General features: G+C 41.8%; 1 protein-coding gene across 1 annotated transcript in view; it reads left to right on the forward strand.

Moving 5' to 3' along the window:
* The window catches only part of trim71 (tripartite motif containing 71, E3 ubiquitin protein ligase), a 45,662-nt gene extending 29,161 nt beyond the window's left edge, over nt 1-16,501 (forward strand). Inside the window, exons 3-7 of the mRNA XM_014339595.2 lie at nt 2,932-3,066; nt 8,173-8,415; nt 8,539-9,036; nt 9,280-9,420; nt 9,616-16,501. Of these exons, the coding sequence (XP_014195081.1) occupies nt 2,932-3,066; nt 8,173-8,415; nt 8,539-9,036; nt 9,280-9,420; nt 9,616-10,188 (1,590 nt within the window). The 3' untranslated portion in view covers nt 10,189-16,501. The remainder of the gene's footprint in view (nt 1-2,931; nt 3,067-8,172; nt 8,416-8,538; nt 9,037-9,279; nt 9,421-9,615) is intronic.
* The last annotated feature ends 556 nt before the right edge of the window (nt 16,502-17,057 follow it).

Genomic DNA, 17,057 nt, shown 5'->3' on the forward strand with positions numbered 1-17,057 from the left:
GAGTGGGGGTGAGGGTGGGGGGATAAGGCTGAAGGTCAAAGGGGAGGAGGAGTGGAAAGGAGTATGGGGGAGGGTAGATGAGGTATTTAAAGGATTTCAGAGAAAGGAAAACTCCCCTCTTCTTTCACAAAGTGCAGCACTTTGCCCCCCTGTATTCACTCGCTCCCCCTCCACCTCTTTCTCCCACTCCCACACAAACACACAACACCTCTCTTCATTTACATAATTATAGATTGGGTGGCAGCTTCCTAAGCCCCCCCACCCCCAACCGAAATTCCTGCTTATACAGTGACACATGAATAAGTTGGAGAAAAAAAATGTGAGTTTTATTAACACTTTAGTCTGCCTGGTCTTGTTTTGGTTTTTTGGGTTGTGTTGTTGTGTTTTGTTTTGTTTTTTTTTGTTTTGGTTTTTTTTTTGGCACATTAAAAATTCCAAACAATGAGCAGAAGGATTTTCTGTGAGTAATAGTGGAATCTTCAGTTATTCACATGTCAGTCTAAATTTTGATTAAGGTAGGGGGAAGAATGGATAAATTGCAATGAGCAGTTTTTTTTTTTTTTTTAAAAAAGGAGTTTAAAAATTCCTTTTTGAATACCTTGTGGTCAAACACTCAGCCAATCGTAAAGTCGGGTAATGGATTAGTTGTTAGTTTGAAATGGTAACTGGCTCACAGGGATACGTCAGACACATGAGTGTTATCTAAGTTGCCTCAAAGGCGGGGTGGTGGTTGTGACTTTGGTAAACACTCACCCAAAACATGAAACACTAGCTCATTGCGCTGAGGTCACACGACTTGCTGGCACGTACTATCTATTCAGTAGAGCATGTGCCTCGCCTATCCATTTCCCAGCTTAACCTCTGTGTGACCGCGCCTTGCTTTGTACCTTAATGGATGGGTAGTTGTAGGGATGCACTGATTGTGAAATTCTCAGCCGATACCAGTGTTTAAAATAGCAAGTTAACAAATGTGGCTTTTTCGTGTGTTCGTTTTGTTGTTTGTTTTAACCCTTGGCCTTTGTCACACTCTCTGCATCTTTGTGCTGCTTGGCTGATTTATTGGTGCGTGAGCAGCGCTTATGTCAACAAATTCAGAAATGTCACCACATAGATTTGCCGAACTCCTGGCCAGAAATAAAAGTCATGTCCCACAGCACACACTGGGATCATCATGATCATCAACAACAACAACAAACACCACACACTTGGTTTCATGCGAAGCACTGGGGTACGAGTAGCTGAGTCATAAGATACACCACCTGTCGTCTGGCAGCACCTTGGGCTTTGTGTGTGTGTTTGTGTGTCTGTCCACTTTTGTCCAGGTCACCGCGGGAGTAAATACTGACGCCAGATAATGTGCAAACACACATGTAGGCATAGGCAACACACACGCACACACTCTGCTGTCCCCTGAGGTAGGAAATTTCCGCCCACTCTATACCCATTATCTTCGTTGACCCCTAACCCTGGACTTGTGACCTCCTGGTTGGCCGGAGCTCTATGCCTCAGAAGGTTTGATTGGTTAGTTTGACTCTCTTTGTGCTGCAAGCTGTGCTCCTCTGGGAATGTGAAGAGAAATGCGGAAGATGATGGAGACACAGAGACTGCGAGGGGGAGAGAGATGGAGGGGTGGAAGCAGGAGATGCAAAAAAAAAATCACGGGGAGGGAAACCGAGATGGTTAAGAGAGGAGAGGGTGAAAGAAATCGTTAAATAGATTTCCTATCAGTATCAAAAAAGTCAATCTTGTAGAAATGTACAGTTGGTGAGAAAAAGGTGGTAGCATTTTAATTTCAACGTGGCTCCTTATTAACTTTGATAACAGTTGGCCCCTCTGATTCCTTCAGAATTCCCGTCCTGCTGTTTCTTCTCTGGGGGCCTGATTTAGTTGTCCCTTTAGCTGGCTGTTTCAAATAGCCAGGCCAAAGAGAAAAGAGCCCTGCTGCCAGGCTTTATTGCTGCAGGGATGCATTGGGGGTGTTATGTGTCTTAAGACCGGGGCTGCAGATCGCGAGCGGTGGTTTAGCTGACCTTTGATCCTTGCGGCCGATATCACAAAGGAAGACTTAAACCCTCCTCCCCTTCGTCCCTGTGAGGTCCTGATCACCCTCTGACCCCCCAGAAACTGCCAGAGGAAAGGCCAGATAAAACTGAGAGGCGGGGGGAGGCAAAGGGAAACTCAGTGTTGTAAAAGCTAAGACCTTTTGTTTGGTGCTATTGCTTTTCAGTGCTTGTATTGATCCAGATTATAAACGTGCTCTTTCTATTGAGCCCGACTGTAAAATGAGACTGCTTTTAAGTTCAGAGATTCACATTGTAAATACTTTAGTCTAATCTAACCAGTCTAACCATGCAATGGCATCTTCCAATACTTTTCAGTATCCATTCTGTGGACTTTAAATCCTCAGTGTCTCAACAAATGGAGAAATCCACTTCAAACATGATCTTCATGTGAATTTTTTTTTTTCTCTTCTCTTCTCTTACCCAAAGTCTGTCCCTTCTAGCAGGAAGTTGCATCATTTTTGGGCAGTGTGAAGTGACTTCCTATTCCTGGCTCATGTTTCCTCTTCCCTTCTAAAAGTACCACCAAATGTGACAAAAGAATAGATCACAAAATCTCTGCAGGTGCTCGTGCACTGATTTGGATGTCACATACAGTGTCCTTTTATGTTTCCTGATCCTCTGCGTCCTGTTTCTGGGTCCCATATGGCTAATAAAACAGGCCAGTCTTTATACGTTCCCGCCCTTTGTCACACTACAGAGTGACAGCTACATTTGCACATTATAGTCCTGTCTTTGTGCCTTTCCATTGCTAGTGGTATTTATTTTATTTTTTAAATAGCAGCCTGGGTTTTCTTTCCTGTTCTGATTGTCTCCAAAGTTGACAGCATTTCTATGTCACATCTTACAATTTTGTGTTGTGTGTCTCTAGCTAAGCATGGACAAGGTCCAGGCCATGTCCGAGCAGGTGGAGATCAAGGCTAAAGTGGTGCAAACAGAAGTGAAGGCTCTTGTCCTGAGACACAAGAAAGCGCTGGAGGAGAGGGAGTGTGAGCTTCTATGGAAGGTGAGCTGCTACTTTGTGTATTTATCAGCCTTTAGTGAAACATTTTTACACCTGACTTTGAACTCATTTTATTCAAAAGGGACATATTAGTGTCAATGTGCCAGAGTTAGCCAAACGTCTACCTTTTTATCTGTAGTCCTTTAAAGTCCTTTAAAAACACACACCATCAAAGATAACAAATCAGTCCAAAATGAATGCTCACGGATCTGATTCCTCTTTAGCCATTGAGTTTTAAATGGATTGGCGGTAGTGCATTGTCTTATTATAGCTGAAATATTAGTCCAAATGTCACTACGTTTGACTGATAACACTTCTTTACTAAATATTGGATGTCTAAAAAGTATACTACTGGTCACTGTTCATGGTCAGCATGGTGGTGTGGTGGGTTAGCACTAGTGGTGCAACGGATCACGGTTGATCCGTAATCCAAACCGATCCCACTCCACGGTTTGGCACGTGATCCGAAGATTTAAAAACGAGGGGAAAAAAAAAAGTGTGTGTGTATGGTGCACGTGGTGGGTCTGTCAAGCGATAGTTATGGCCAGCGGTAGCGGTCCAAGTGGAGGAGCAGAGGAGTTTACAGTATTTAAGCAGCCCTTTGCTGCCCAGTCCGACCGGGCTAAAGCTATTACAAAAGCTGCTAGGGTGTTTAGCTGCAGACGGGAGGCCATATTCTGTTGTGCAAAACAAGGGGTTTAAACTATGATGAACGTGCTTGAGCCACGCTATGATATCCCGTTCGCGTCCACTTTAGTGGCAAGATCGTTCCAAGCATGTATGAGCAGGAAAAGATTTAAGTTATGGCTGAACTGTCCCAGGCATCTTCTGTTGCCCTAACTACTACAAATGGGTGGACCTCCAGGGCAACGAAAAGCTACGTGACCGTGACAGCTCATTATATCACAGCAGAGTGCGATATAATGAGCGATATGTATTATTGTAGGGTCTACCTTACAATATAAAGCGCCTTGAGGCGACTGTTGTTGTGATTTGGCACTTTATAAATAAAATTGAATTGAGTGGTAGATACAAAGACTGTACTGAACTATATTGTACCATATTGGGGTTTTTTTAATTGCGTGGAATGAGTCTAGAGTTAAATGTTTTTAACAGGCAAAAAATACCTCAATAAGTAAATGTTAAATTTTTCTTTTTTTGCTGATCCAAAAATTGATCCAATCCGTGACTTAAAACCGTGATCCGATCCGAACCGTGAGATTTTTGATCTGTTGCACCACTAGTTAGCACTGTCCTCACATTAAGAACATCCTGGGTTTTAATCTACTGACCGGCTTGGGTCTTTCTGTGTGGAGTGTATGTTTGTTTTTTTTTTGTTTTTTTCTGTTTTTTTCTTCCTGTGAAAGTGGGACTTAAACAACGCAAACTAGACTCAGATGTTGCCTCCAGTGTCGCAGAGTTACACCTTCCTATAGGAAAAGCAACTACAGGTCATGTTGTAGCAACAACACCACAGCAACAAGGATAAAGGACATTACACACAGAAGAAAAACACCCCACACTTCAGGATTTTTTTGGATTCAAACTTGTTGTAACGTATAAACAAAACGTATAAAAAAATTTCCTCAAAAATGCACTGAAGTCAGCATCAAGTGACGATGAGCTGGTCCTGACATTTCTAAACAGAAACAGAGATTCTGGATTAATCCATTTTCAAGTTGAAGCTGTATCATGACCGCTTACATATTTCAGGTTGTTACCATTTCTATATCATTATATATCCAGCATCTGTGCATGTCTTGAGCTGTGAGTGCATTTGTTGGGAAATGCAGTAATGTGATTGGCTGGACCTGTTTATTTGCATGTGAAAAATGGAGCTTGGTTCAAAAATAGTCCAGAAATATTTTAACGCAGGACATATTCACAATCACTTTAGACATCCAGTCTTTAAAGGACTTCAGGATGGAGGTTTTTTAAATTTTTTTTTTATCTGGTTTGCTCCATCCATTTTCTTTCTCCTTTCCTTTTACCTTTCAGTAAAATAACTGTTATTTAAGTGGTTCATATCCAATGTAATCATCTCCGCTTTAGCGTTCACGCACACCAGTGCAGGAGTGAAAATGCAAATGATAGCACCCATTGGGGCGGAGTCTCCGTGGGGATTAAACACGGGGCTGTAAATCATAGTTAAGGGGAATACGCAGTGCTTGAAAGCATACATGTCGAGATTGGTTAATTAAACAAAATTCGGCTGTTACGCTGACAGTTTGGCCTAAAGCCTACAGAAGAAGCAGGGCCACCCAGGTTTACAGGAAGATCCATCACCCTGGGATAACTCTGCTTCCAATTCTCCAACATGCGTATCATTATTTGAATCACATGAAAATAGTCCGTATGTCGCGAGTTTAGGAAATATGACTAAGTCTGATATTTTGACCTGATGGAGCGTGACACAGTGCTCCTCCAAACTCTTCTATTGTTTTAGTCATTCTTGTGGTTTTTCATTTTTCTCTTTTTGAATCCTCACCACAGTAATAGCAGCCTTTCATCCTCACAACACTTTGGAAGTCCTTAGCATAATATTGATGTGCTATGAGTTTTGCAAGCTAGTTTTGTTCCATTATGTGTCTGTTAATTTAAACAAAATGGTATTTGGGTTATTTGTAACTATTTTTCAGTAAAAACACAATTTAAAGAGGTTTTTATAATGGCTAATTGGAGTAAAACACGATGAGCATCAACCTAAATGCAGTGTAACAATGTAACCAGTGTTATCTATGAGGACTGTTTCCGGACTTTGCTCTCATACTATGGGGAACTTGCTGGGTGCACTGAGCAGCTCCTCATGTTTGACTTACTGCATTTTAAACCAATGCAAACGGGCTCCTGTGCTGTCTTCCAATATACCAGTTGCACATCTCTCCAAATGCTCCAACAACCAACTTGAGCATAAGGATGATTCTCCAACAGACCGGTCGTACCACACGTAAAACAGGACAGGGATGTCGTCTTCTGCTGGCCACTGTGAGGGTTACTGGTGGGCCCAGTGGTGCTAGAATAAAGGAAACAGTCTCCAGTCACGTGCTCTTCAGTCACCCAGCACTGTATATCTGAAAGTGGACAGTTTCATGATTCTGAGTTGAGGGTAAACATGCTGCATACGTGACTGAGTCGGTGTGCGCTTGAATAACTAGGACAGGAGCTGGTCCTGCTTTGCTCTGTCTCGTTGAAATGCACACCACCTCAGCCATTCCTCTCTTCACCACATTCAGCCGAGGGACTAAAACTAGTTGTCTGTTCATCAGAAAGCCCAACTTGAGTCTTTGTCCTCGGCGACTCTTAAGTGTAACTCTAGTCTCACAGATGCAAATTACAGTTTCACCTATGCCACGGGTTAACAAAGAATCCCTCTCTTCTGGAGTCTTTGTTTCTTTTGGGTCCCTCCCCACTATCAGAAGTCCTTCTAACCACAGAGGCAGTCGGGCTATTGTGTTTTACTTTTTCTGTTTTTTTTTCTTTTTTGTTGGGTTGCAGTAAGTAAGAGCCCAGTCGGTGCTTCTCAGGTTATACCACCCTCTTTAATGCTTTATACTCTCTGACTCTAATGGAACCTAATATGACTTCTAACAGGAGCAGTGTTACAGTTAAACGAGAGTCAAAGTACTTAAAAAGAGGTGGAAAAAACCACGCCATTTTTTTTTAAACTAATAAATCATTTTGGTTCTTCCCCTCTCAGCTTTTCATCTCCAGTCCTGGTGTCTTTGATACAGTGTTACGCACTTTATTGTGTTCTGTTGTTCAACAAAGGAAAAAGGTCTCTGGACATTGGTTAGGAAATCTTGCCTAGAGTCGTCTTTTTGCATAGATGATGATGTTTTGTTTTGTGAATGTTTTATTTAAAATATAACAGAAATATATAAGCAACTATTTAGAACATTTAAACAAATCTTTATCAGTGTTTTTCACTTGCAAAGGTCTTCCAAAAAGGTATTAAGAATATGTGCTACATCATGATTTTATTACTTGGATAAAGAAAATGTTTTTCAGTTCATAAAAGAGGAGACTGTTTTCTCTTTGCTTGACAGTTCAGAATAATCATCATGTATGTTATGCTGGGGCTCAGTTCATGCTCTTGAAACGAGCTGTTTAGCTGCTCTGACTTAAGGCCAACTTTCTTTGGATTGACTGGCCTTCACAAATGGAAAATTTAAAAGGCAGATGACTGTTCTTTGGTCACAGCTGATGATGCGTACCTGAGACGGTTATATATCCTATCTGACATCATACAGGGCTAACAGTAGAAAAAACTGTCTGAAACGGCACATTTAGAGCATTTGATGACCGAGCTTTTTGGTTCAGGGTAAAACGTACACTGACCTGATATTTTCACTGCGTATGTATATGATAGAAAATAAGAAGGTGCATAATCTGTTTCCTTCTAGTCGTAGTTTTAGCAGTTTGATAAAATTATTGAAAGTAACTTATAACAGTAACATTACTAGCCTTCATTAAACTCAGTGGTTTAGTATTTAGACATTATTGGTGTGTGACCTGATCCACATGGCAGAAACTATTCACCGGCCACTTCATTAGGCACATCATTAGGCTCGCTAACTGCTTGTTAAAACACACATCTAATCAATCAATCACATGGCAGTTACGCAATGCTATTTAGTAGACATGGTCAGGATGATCTGCTGCAGATCAAATGGCATAGGAATGGGGAAGGAAGGTGATTTAAGTGACTTAACGTGGCATGGTTGATGGTCTTTGGAGTATTTCAGAAGCTGCTGATGTTCTGGGAATTTCCCACAGAAACATCTCTGGAGTTCACAGGGAACAGTCTGAAAAGGGGAAAATATCGAGTGAGCGGCAGGACTTTGGGTGAAAATGAAAATTTCTCTTAATGATCTTTTTCATTTTCAGCCTTTAAGTTCTTTTGAGCAAGAGGGGGTGACACCATGAAACAAAATAAGTCTGCTAACTGTGTGTGTTGATGGGTGCATTTATTTTTGCAAGACTCTACTTTGCTATTGTGAGTCAAAGTGCATTTCTAATGAGTTGAATCTTGTCGAACAGGATGCTCTTGAATGTGGGTAAACATTCGCTGTAGCGGTCTTCCTAATCACCCGTACCAACTCCATGCAGGTGGAGAAGATCCGCCAGGTGAAGGCCAAGTCTCTGTACCTGCAGGTGGAGAAACTCCACCAGAGTCTCACCAAGCTGGACAGCACCATTGCTGCTGTAAGCCAGGTGTTGGATGAGGGCCACCACCTGGATGTCTTGCTGGCGAGGGAGCGAATGCTCACTCAGATCCATGAACTCAAGGCCCTCAGAGGCTTGCTGCAGCCACAAGAGGACGACCGCTTCATGTTCACTCCTCCAGACCAGGTCAGCATTAGAAAGATCGCAAGCCAGTCTTAGCTTACCTCATTTCACTGTTCAGTATTTTCACATTTACAAATAAATGTTATAACACAGAAGCTCAATTAACTGCATCAATGGTCCCTGCAGGCTCTCTACATTGCCATCCAGTCCATGGGCCTGATTAGCAGTGGGGCTTTTGCCCCCGTGACCAAAGCCCACGGTGAGGGTCTGAAAAGTGCCCTTCGCAGTAAGCCTGCCTCCTTCACTGTGGTTGGATACGATCACGATGGCGAGCCACGTCTTTCAGGTGGGGACGCGCTGTCTGCAATAGTCATGTCGGTTACAGATGGTAACGTGTCCACAGCTGATGTAACGGATCACCAGAACGGCTCGTACACTGTCGGCTACCTGCCAAAATGTGAGGGGGAGCATCTCCTGTCTGTGCTGGTGTGCAACCAGCACATCCAGGGCAGCCCCTTCAAGGTGATTGTGAAGTCTGGGCGGAGCTATGGGTCACTCGGCACCCAAGTGTCATCCTTTGGCTGTGAGGGCGAGGGAGACGGTCAACTTTGTCGACCCTGGGGCATCTGTGTGGACAAGGAGGGATACGTGGTGGTGGCTGATCGCAGCAACAACCGTATACAGGTAGGTTTGTTATTGTGATGTCATCACTAACGGAAAGACTTAGAAATAGCACTTTATTGAATTAAAGAGTGAGCATGAGTTTTAGATATAAAATACAAGGAACAGCTTGGTTTGAGGTGTTTGAGTGATGCTTAGCATGAAAGCATTAGCTGTGTTTACATTAGCGTGAGTGCATGAATGAGTCTTGCAGTATGGAGCGCTGTGAGACTTTTAAAGAGTAATAAAGCGGTGTTTTCTCTCCAGATATTCAAGCCTTGCGGTGCCTTCCACCATAAGTTTGGCTCTCTGGGTTCTCGACCTGGTCAGTTTGATCGTCCGGCTGGGGTTGCATGTGACTCTCAGAGGCGAATTGTTGTGGCTGATAAGGACAATCACCGTGTGCAGGTATGAAAGCCCCGTTAGAGATGATCAACACAGCTGGAATTGCCTTTGACTTTCCATTATTCACAGAAAAATTAGGTGGGAGGGTAAAGCCCTTTAAAAAGTCAGCTTTTGATAAAACATAGCTCCTCACGCTTACTTTCTGTCTACTCCTCATGTAAACATAAGAGGCTCTAAAATGTTTGCTCTCTCTGACAGGTGTTTACTTTCGAAGGCCAGTTCCTGCTGAAGTTTGGGGAAAAGGGTACCAAGAATGGGCAGTTTAATTATCCCTGGGATGTGGCTGTCAACTCTGAGGGTAAGATCCTGGTCTCAGACACCCGAAACCATCGTGTGCAGCTCTTTGCCCCTGACGGTTCTTTCCTCAACAAGTACGGGTTTGAAGGGGCCCTGTGGAAACACTTCGACTCTCCCAGAGGTGTAGCCTTTAACCACGAAGACCACCTGGTGGTGACCGACTTCAACAACCACCGCCTCTTGGTTATTCGACCAGATTGCCAGTCTGCTCGCTTCCTGGGCTCCGAGGGCACCGGGAACGGACAGTTTCTGCGTCCCCAGGGCGTCGCCGTGGACCAAGAGAACCGCATCATCGTGGCCGACTCCCGCAACCACCGAATCCAAATATTCGAGCCCAACGGAAACTTCTTATGCAAATTCGGATCACAGGGGAGCAGCTTCGGACAGATGGATCGCCCCTCCGGTGTGGCCGTGTCGCCCGATGGAGCCATTGTGGTCGTTGACTTTGGAAATAATCGCATCCTCAAGTTCTAAAAGGAAAAAAACGACCTTTTTTTGTATTCTCTCCCTACCTTTGCCTTTTTTTTTTTTTCTTTTTTTTTCTTTTGTTTTTTTGCAGTTTTTCCGATGAAGGAAACGGTGGAGAGAGAATGGATCGGCAGAAAGGAGGAGAGCTCAAAGATGATTGGGAGCATGCTGAAAAGAAGGGAAATTGAAACTATAGATTATTTTTGTCATTTTCATTTCTATTCTTTAAAAAAAATCTGATACCTGTGATATATACATCAAAGGGGGACCTCTAAAAATTGATAATCAATAGAAAAAGAGCCATATTTCCCTTCCTCTGCCTCAGCTGTTCCGAATTCTCTGTGTCGGCTCTCCTTAAGGAAACATCTCAGGGAATTTCTCACTTGTTCAAATCTTATACTCTCTGCTCCGTACCTACCTCATTTACCTTATGAATGTACACAGTCTCCAAGCAGAGGTTTTTGTCCGTGAAGTTTTACAAAGAAGAAAAGTCTACCTCTATACTTTGTTATTTAAGAGAGACAAAAAAACAATAGACTCTACATTTAATATTTGCACAGGATTAATAGAATTCTTTCTGTGCATTTGGAAATTTGAGTAAACCTCCTGAATGTTGTTGCTGAGACAATACTCAGACCGCTGTAGAGGTTGCATGATTCGCCCTAATTAGAAGGCTTGGCTGAGAGGAAACTCGTAGAATAGCGTCTTTTGATGTTTGTAGTTTTGCTTTTTTTTTTTTTCCTTTTTTTTCCTTTTTTTTGCTCTCGCATTTAACGTTGTCTTTGTGTGGCTCTGTGGTGGTGTTAGTGTCATGATAGCCTAAGAAGTCTGTGTGAAGCGATGCCAAACTTGATAGACTTAAAATGAGCTCAGGTCATTAATTAACTGTAACCTCAGGCTCTCCCTCTAGCTTTACTGGCTAAGGCTTTTATGATGAAATTACTGATGTGTAGAAATATAAAGTTCAGGAGGTCAGATTTTACATAGCCCCTCTAATGATATGAATTCTTTGAATAATACCCCATAAACCACGGCCTCACCTCTAACCCACTGACTGGATTAGTAATTACTACCCAGTCAGTTAATTAAAGAGTAATATGCAAGGAAAGCAGCATCCTTTGTGTGGTCTCCCAATAGGAGGACTAGATAAAGGATTTTAGAATTGAATCTTCCAAGATCTGTACCTAATAGATTTGTCTGAACGTTTAATTAAGAAAATAAATTAAAATGGTTATTTAAGTAATCGAATGACACCCTTATGATGAGGCGTGCTGTGTGACGAAAGCCTCGGAAATGGACACCTCATTTGGCCATTCAGATGACATTAATGACATCAGATTAAAGGCCTAACATTACAATCCACATTGTGGTTCAAAGCCACTTTCTTTGGTTCCAGGGGCCAAGTATTCAGTCCTGTCCAATGAGAGAGGACGACCTCCAAAGCCCGGCCCTACTTATTGATGCTTGGAGTTGAGACACCTCCAGACTGAACGCTAGTAGATCAATTCCTCTAAAGATGGAGGTCTACAGAATAACTACTAGAGTCAACCAAAGTTAGAAATGCTGCACAATGGCCAACAGAAGATTTGGCGATTTTAAAGAAAATCAGAATCTCAATTGTAAAACATTTCTCAAATAATCATTGTTGTTGAGAAGTCTAAAAGTTGATAACACTCATTGAAATGAGTTGTGGGTTTTGAAGAAGAACACGTGCTTGGGTGCACAAGTACTTCCACTTCCCACTAAGACACAGGCACTGCCTGTGTGAGTGCATTTTTAAATTAGATCCTTGTCATAGAGTACAGGAGATACTTGCACCAAAGAGAAATTCTCCCTCCCCCCTCACATTTATCACCCCCAGCTCATCGAGCAGTGCCACAGTTTTACCATAGGCTCAAAGTAGCGTCTTTGGTCATCCTCGCACATATCCAGATTCCCATAAAGTGATGGAGACTCATTTGTGGTGAAAGCACTATGGGAATCCCCTTGTCCTTCAATCTACCTCTCACCACAAACACCAGACTATTGCAGTTTTGTTAACCACTTCCTTAGCCTTGCAAAGTTCTTGAACTATTAAATATTGGCTGACTGGCTCTCACCTCTGAGGTGAGGTCTGTCTGCGCGTGATCAGGATTTCCATCCTCTCATCTCACATTTCCTTTACCTCAGAACTCCTGTTTCATATACCTCAACTCTTAAAAAATACCTCAAGTTTGTCACTCGTTGCTACTGTGCATGTAAACCTTCAAATACCTCTACTTTTGTCATTCATTCTGAATAGATCATGTTTACTCTTTTATTTATGCATACCTCCTAGGATATTTATACCTCATTCACATACCTCACAAAACAGTACATGCCCCATAGTTCTAGGACCAAAGATCCACGGTACTGTTCAAAGTTTGAATGATATGCGCTTTATGGTCATCGCTCCATGCTCGTAAACCTGAACAGCCCTTGGTTTGTTGCATCTACTGTAAATGTCGGGGTATGTTTATGCTTTTTCTCACCAAGAAACCAAATGATTCAGACGAAAGCATTGTGCCAAAATGATTTGTGATAGTTCTGTGCCAAGCAGAGTTAAAAAATTTTGGACCATGCCTTTGTAGACGACTAATGTCACTGGACTATTATCAAAGATACAAATGTTAAATCAGAGCACCTGAGGATAAATCCTCTTCCTCTGACTGGATGCACTTAAGAGGGCTGGGCCCCGTTTACCTTTACCTCATGATGATAATGGACATGTCCATTCCACTTGTAAGTTGTTCTAGTGAGCCGGGGGTGAGGGCAAGAGGAAATGTCCTCTTTTAAAGCGTTACCATCACATGTCCGCCTTTTTTGACTGCACATGAATTACCTCTTATTTCAGCACAATATTGCCGCGTGGATTTTCAGGATGCTTGGTGTTGGCTCTTCCAGAGGAGTAGCCTCTGGGAGTATCCTTTCAGACTGGTGGTTTAAAGCAGTGATTCCCAACTGAGCAAAACCTGTTCCCCAACAAAGATCAAGTGAAGATGAAGAAATGTGAGGTGTAAAGTTAACAAAAAATAAATCCGGAAAAAGCTGCAAAATCATTAACTAGTATCAAAAAGTGAGAAAATGGTTGGAAAGCTTGATGGTAGGCCAATGGCATGCAATGTAGTTACAACTTTAATCTGTTGTTTCTACACAAATTTAAATGAATACTTATAATTTAAATGTTATATGATGTCCCTGAAAATCACATTTAAACTGTTCACTACCCTTGTACTAATTTTTGTATGAAATAGATTTTTTTTTTCCCACTTTTTAAAAGGTGGTGGGGGTGGTGGTGGTGGGGGTAAAATATCTGAGGATATTCTGAGGAATCAATGGTGGAGTCACCAGAGACAGTCTTGCATTTCAGATTTTCAACATCATTTGTATCATTTCAAGATGGGATTTCAATTAATTTGGGTTAGAATATCACAGTTGTCACCTCCTTTTTAAATCTTTTTCTTGGTTTCCATGGTGACACGTACCCACTTTCTCTGGATAAAATCATAGACTGTATACAAAAGATAGACTTGGCTAACACGATGGCATCCACTGTTATGTGAAACTCGCAAAAACCACATTTTTGATGAGGGGCAGGTCAGATTGTGAATCTTACTATTTGGCTAACGAGTAGTTAATCATAAATCATTAGCCAATGAGCGTACCACGGATAGGCCTCCATTTAAAAACATGGTATGTACAAGATTTATAAAATGGACTTTAGTATGACTTGAGACAAGTGGCTGAGCACAAACTTAGGAGGAAAGACAAGACAGCCATTTTCCCACATATTTCTGAAGGACCAGAAGCCTTTTTTAGAACTATAGCTATCGCCATCTAGTGGCCATTGGATAGAATGCAGGTTTAAGGCACTGACGTATCTGCTTCGTTTTTCCATTCAAAAGCTACGTCCATGTTTCATCATACTCTGTGGTGAAAATTCTGCTTCTGACAAATGACTCACAAATTTGCGCTCGGTCACAATTCATGTCTATGAATAAAAATGTAAAAAACACAATCGATCAAGAAGACAAAAATTAGCCGCTATGTTTTTTGGGATTTTTCTTTGACAGTTTCTGGTTTGGTGCGAGACCAGGCTGTAGTACATGATGGATGAACTGTTAAATTGTTTGCCAAAACCATAGCCAAACAGTTGAATGGCAGTATGGATAAACAAATAAAACTGAATGGGTAAACAAAGGATGTAAAGGACACCTTAAACTGCTAGCTAAAATTATTTTTCCAATTTTTATAAAACATCTGTTATTTGACTAAAAGTACAGGTAGCAGATAAATTGTTAGCTAATAGCTTGGATTGAATAGTTAAAATAGCCAGATGGAATGTCAAAAATAAAAATGTAGTAGTAGTAATAGTAGTAGTGATAGCTACAGGTAGCGAATGAATGGCGGGAACATCGTGAAATAGGTTGGAATCACTGGTTTAAACAAATGCATGACAGGATTGTGGATGTAGCTATTAGCACATTTAACCACTGCTGCTTTGACTACAACACCCAGTTTCAACCAGTAAAGTAGAACATTTTTTTTTCCTCTTCTTCTCAGTATTACTCTTTGACATGTTTGTTCGTGTTGCATCGGGTTTTATTTTTTAATTAAGATTACAGAATTCTATCTTTAAGATCCTTAGGTCTTCACTCTTAAAGAGGAAAAAAATGTATTTTAAACCTTTTCTTTTTTTTGATTTTTAATTTTGTTGCATGCTTTAAAAAGTCTATGTATTATACTGATGTCTCTTTAGATAGATGATAAACTGAGATGGAGTGGGTAGCTGATTATTGGGGTGGTGTTTCCAAAATGGATACCCAAAAATGCGTGTGTGTTTGAGCGCGCGAGTGTGTGCTAGGATTGCGTTGGATGGAATTAACCGTTGACTTTTGTGATTGTATTTCCTGTTCTCTAGAGGCTCTGCAAAGCACCCACTGTTTGGGTAGCCATACTTTGAATCCACAGAAACAACCGGCAGAGTTTTGACTGGCGTGACCCTCGACCGTTAGTAATGAATTTTCCTCAACTCCCTCTAAAATGCTTTATATGAGCGGGCATATAGGAATGCTGTCCTTTCATGCTGAAGTGATGTAAAAACCTTCCATGCTCAAATTTAAGATGAGAAATCCTTTTAGTAGGTGTGAGGAACAGCACAAACTAAAAAATCGCCTCCCCTCCTCGAATCCGAACACGACAGCGTGCAGGGATGGCCGCTGAGCACATGATCAGTCGACTGCGGCCCTGCTCTGCGTTGCTTTTTGTTTTGTTTTTTTGTTTGTTTCTTTGTGCTACCATTTTATTTCTGGCCTCCCACAATTTAACAGGAGAGAACAAAGCAAAGCCAGGTGTGCGAGGTCATAGACCTGCTTTTAAATGATTGTATACGCTTAAGAAAAGAACGAGGGAAAAAAAAAGGGGTTGGGATGTGTTTAGAAAGGAAAAAGACAAAACTCAGGTAGTTCTCAGCAGCGCTGTGCTGCAGGTGTCTCATTGAATCGTGTAGTGATAATGTAGTGACTTTTTTCTCCCCACCCCCCACTGTTATGATCTCTGTACTAGTCTGATTCTTTTTGTGTGTCCACTTGCATATATAAAACAAATAATTTCTCAATTTGAAAATAATGCTTTCAATTTGTACCCTGATTTTATTTTTCTTTCCCCTCTGGTTCAAGTTTTGTTTTGTTTATTTTTATCTTTAACAAAAAGTACAACTATTCACACCACTTGATGCTCATTGGCCCTTTTAGAATGTATTTTGTGAAGAAAAGGGTTAAATGGCATCTTGCTGCTCACTCGCCGGCGCCATCTGCTGGTGGCAGATACACGGCACGGCAGAGACCACAGAAAATCTGTGTTACCACCGGCCGAGGTGGGAGCCGTCTCGTCCTGTCAGCTGTATCCTGTTCTTCCAGCAGCTGGTTGTCGCGTGTCAAGTGGGCGCCATGTGCGTGTGTCTGCGTGTTTGCGCTGCATCTGTGTCGTCTGTGCAGAAATCCACTGAATGTATCCTCCTCGCAGTCCAAGAGCTGGGGTGAGCCAGCGTGGCCAGCTGAGTTTAGATGGGTGCTGCTGGTGCTTTCTCATCCACGCTGCAGTGTGTGTTGTTATCAGTTCAATCTCAGTGTGTGTGTTTTTACACATGTGCGCACACACACGCACGTTGTAATGGATGGAAGTGCAAATGTCAGGTCTTCAGTCTAAATAAGGCATCGGAGACTATAAGATAACGGCCACGTGCTGCTCTCTCTGCACTCTGTGGACTTTAAACATTTCCTATGCAGTTTTTTTTTTTTTTTTTTTGGGTTGTTTTCTTTGTTTACACTTAAATAAAGTTGTGTTTCTTTGACTTACATCTCCTGTGAGTGGTTTTTTGTTTTGTTTTTTTGCTCTTAGGCCACGCTAAAACACTTATGAGCATTGTTTCACACAGCCCTGTTTCATCACATGTGGGCCGGACCAGTGAAATTCTTTTAAAATAACAATTTTTTTTTTTCCTTTTGAGATTTTTGGTTTTTGTTTAGTGAGCCACCCATTTTCAAAGCTTGACACTACACATTCAATAATCAGTGAAACCTTGACACAACCACTGTTAGTACTGCAACCGAGACCTCACTCTGATAACACTACAGCTAACCACTGCTTCCTAATGAAAAAACACAATATTCATGCCCAGTTCTGTGCAGTTCTCAAACGGTGTGGCTCAGACGTCCACTGAGCCGTGCTGCCTTTTGTCAACCAATCCTGGCTTACTTCCCCAGACAGTATATTGGTATTTACAGTGTATGCAGTCCAGTGGAAAAACTAAGCACACTCAACAATTCAGTAGCTTGTAGCACCACTTCTATCAGCAA

Source organism: Haplochromis burtoni, unplaced genomic scaffold, assembly GCF_018398535.1.
Source record: "Haplochromis burtoni strain Fernald_Lab_line unplaced genomic scaffold, NCSU_Asbu1 Contig_297, whole genome shotgun sequence".
Classification (NCBI taxonomy): domain Eukaryota; kingdom Metazoa; phylum Chordata; class Actinopteri; order Cichliformes; family Cichlidae; genus Haplochromis; species Haplochromis burtoni.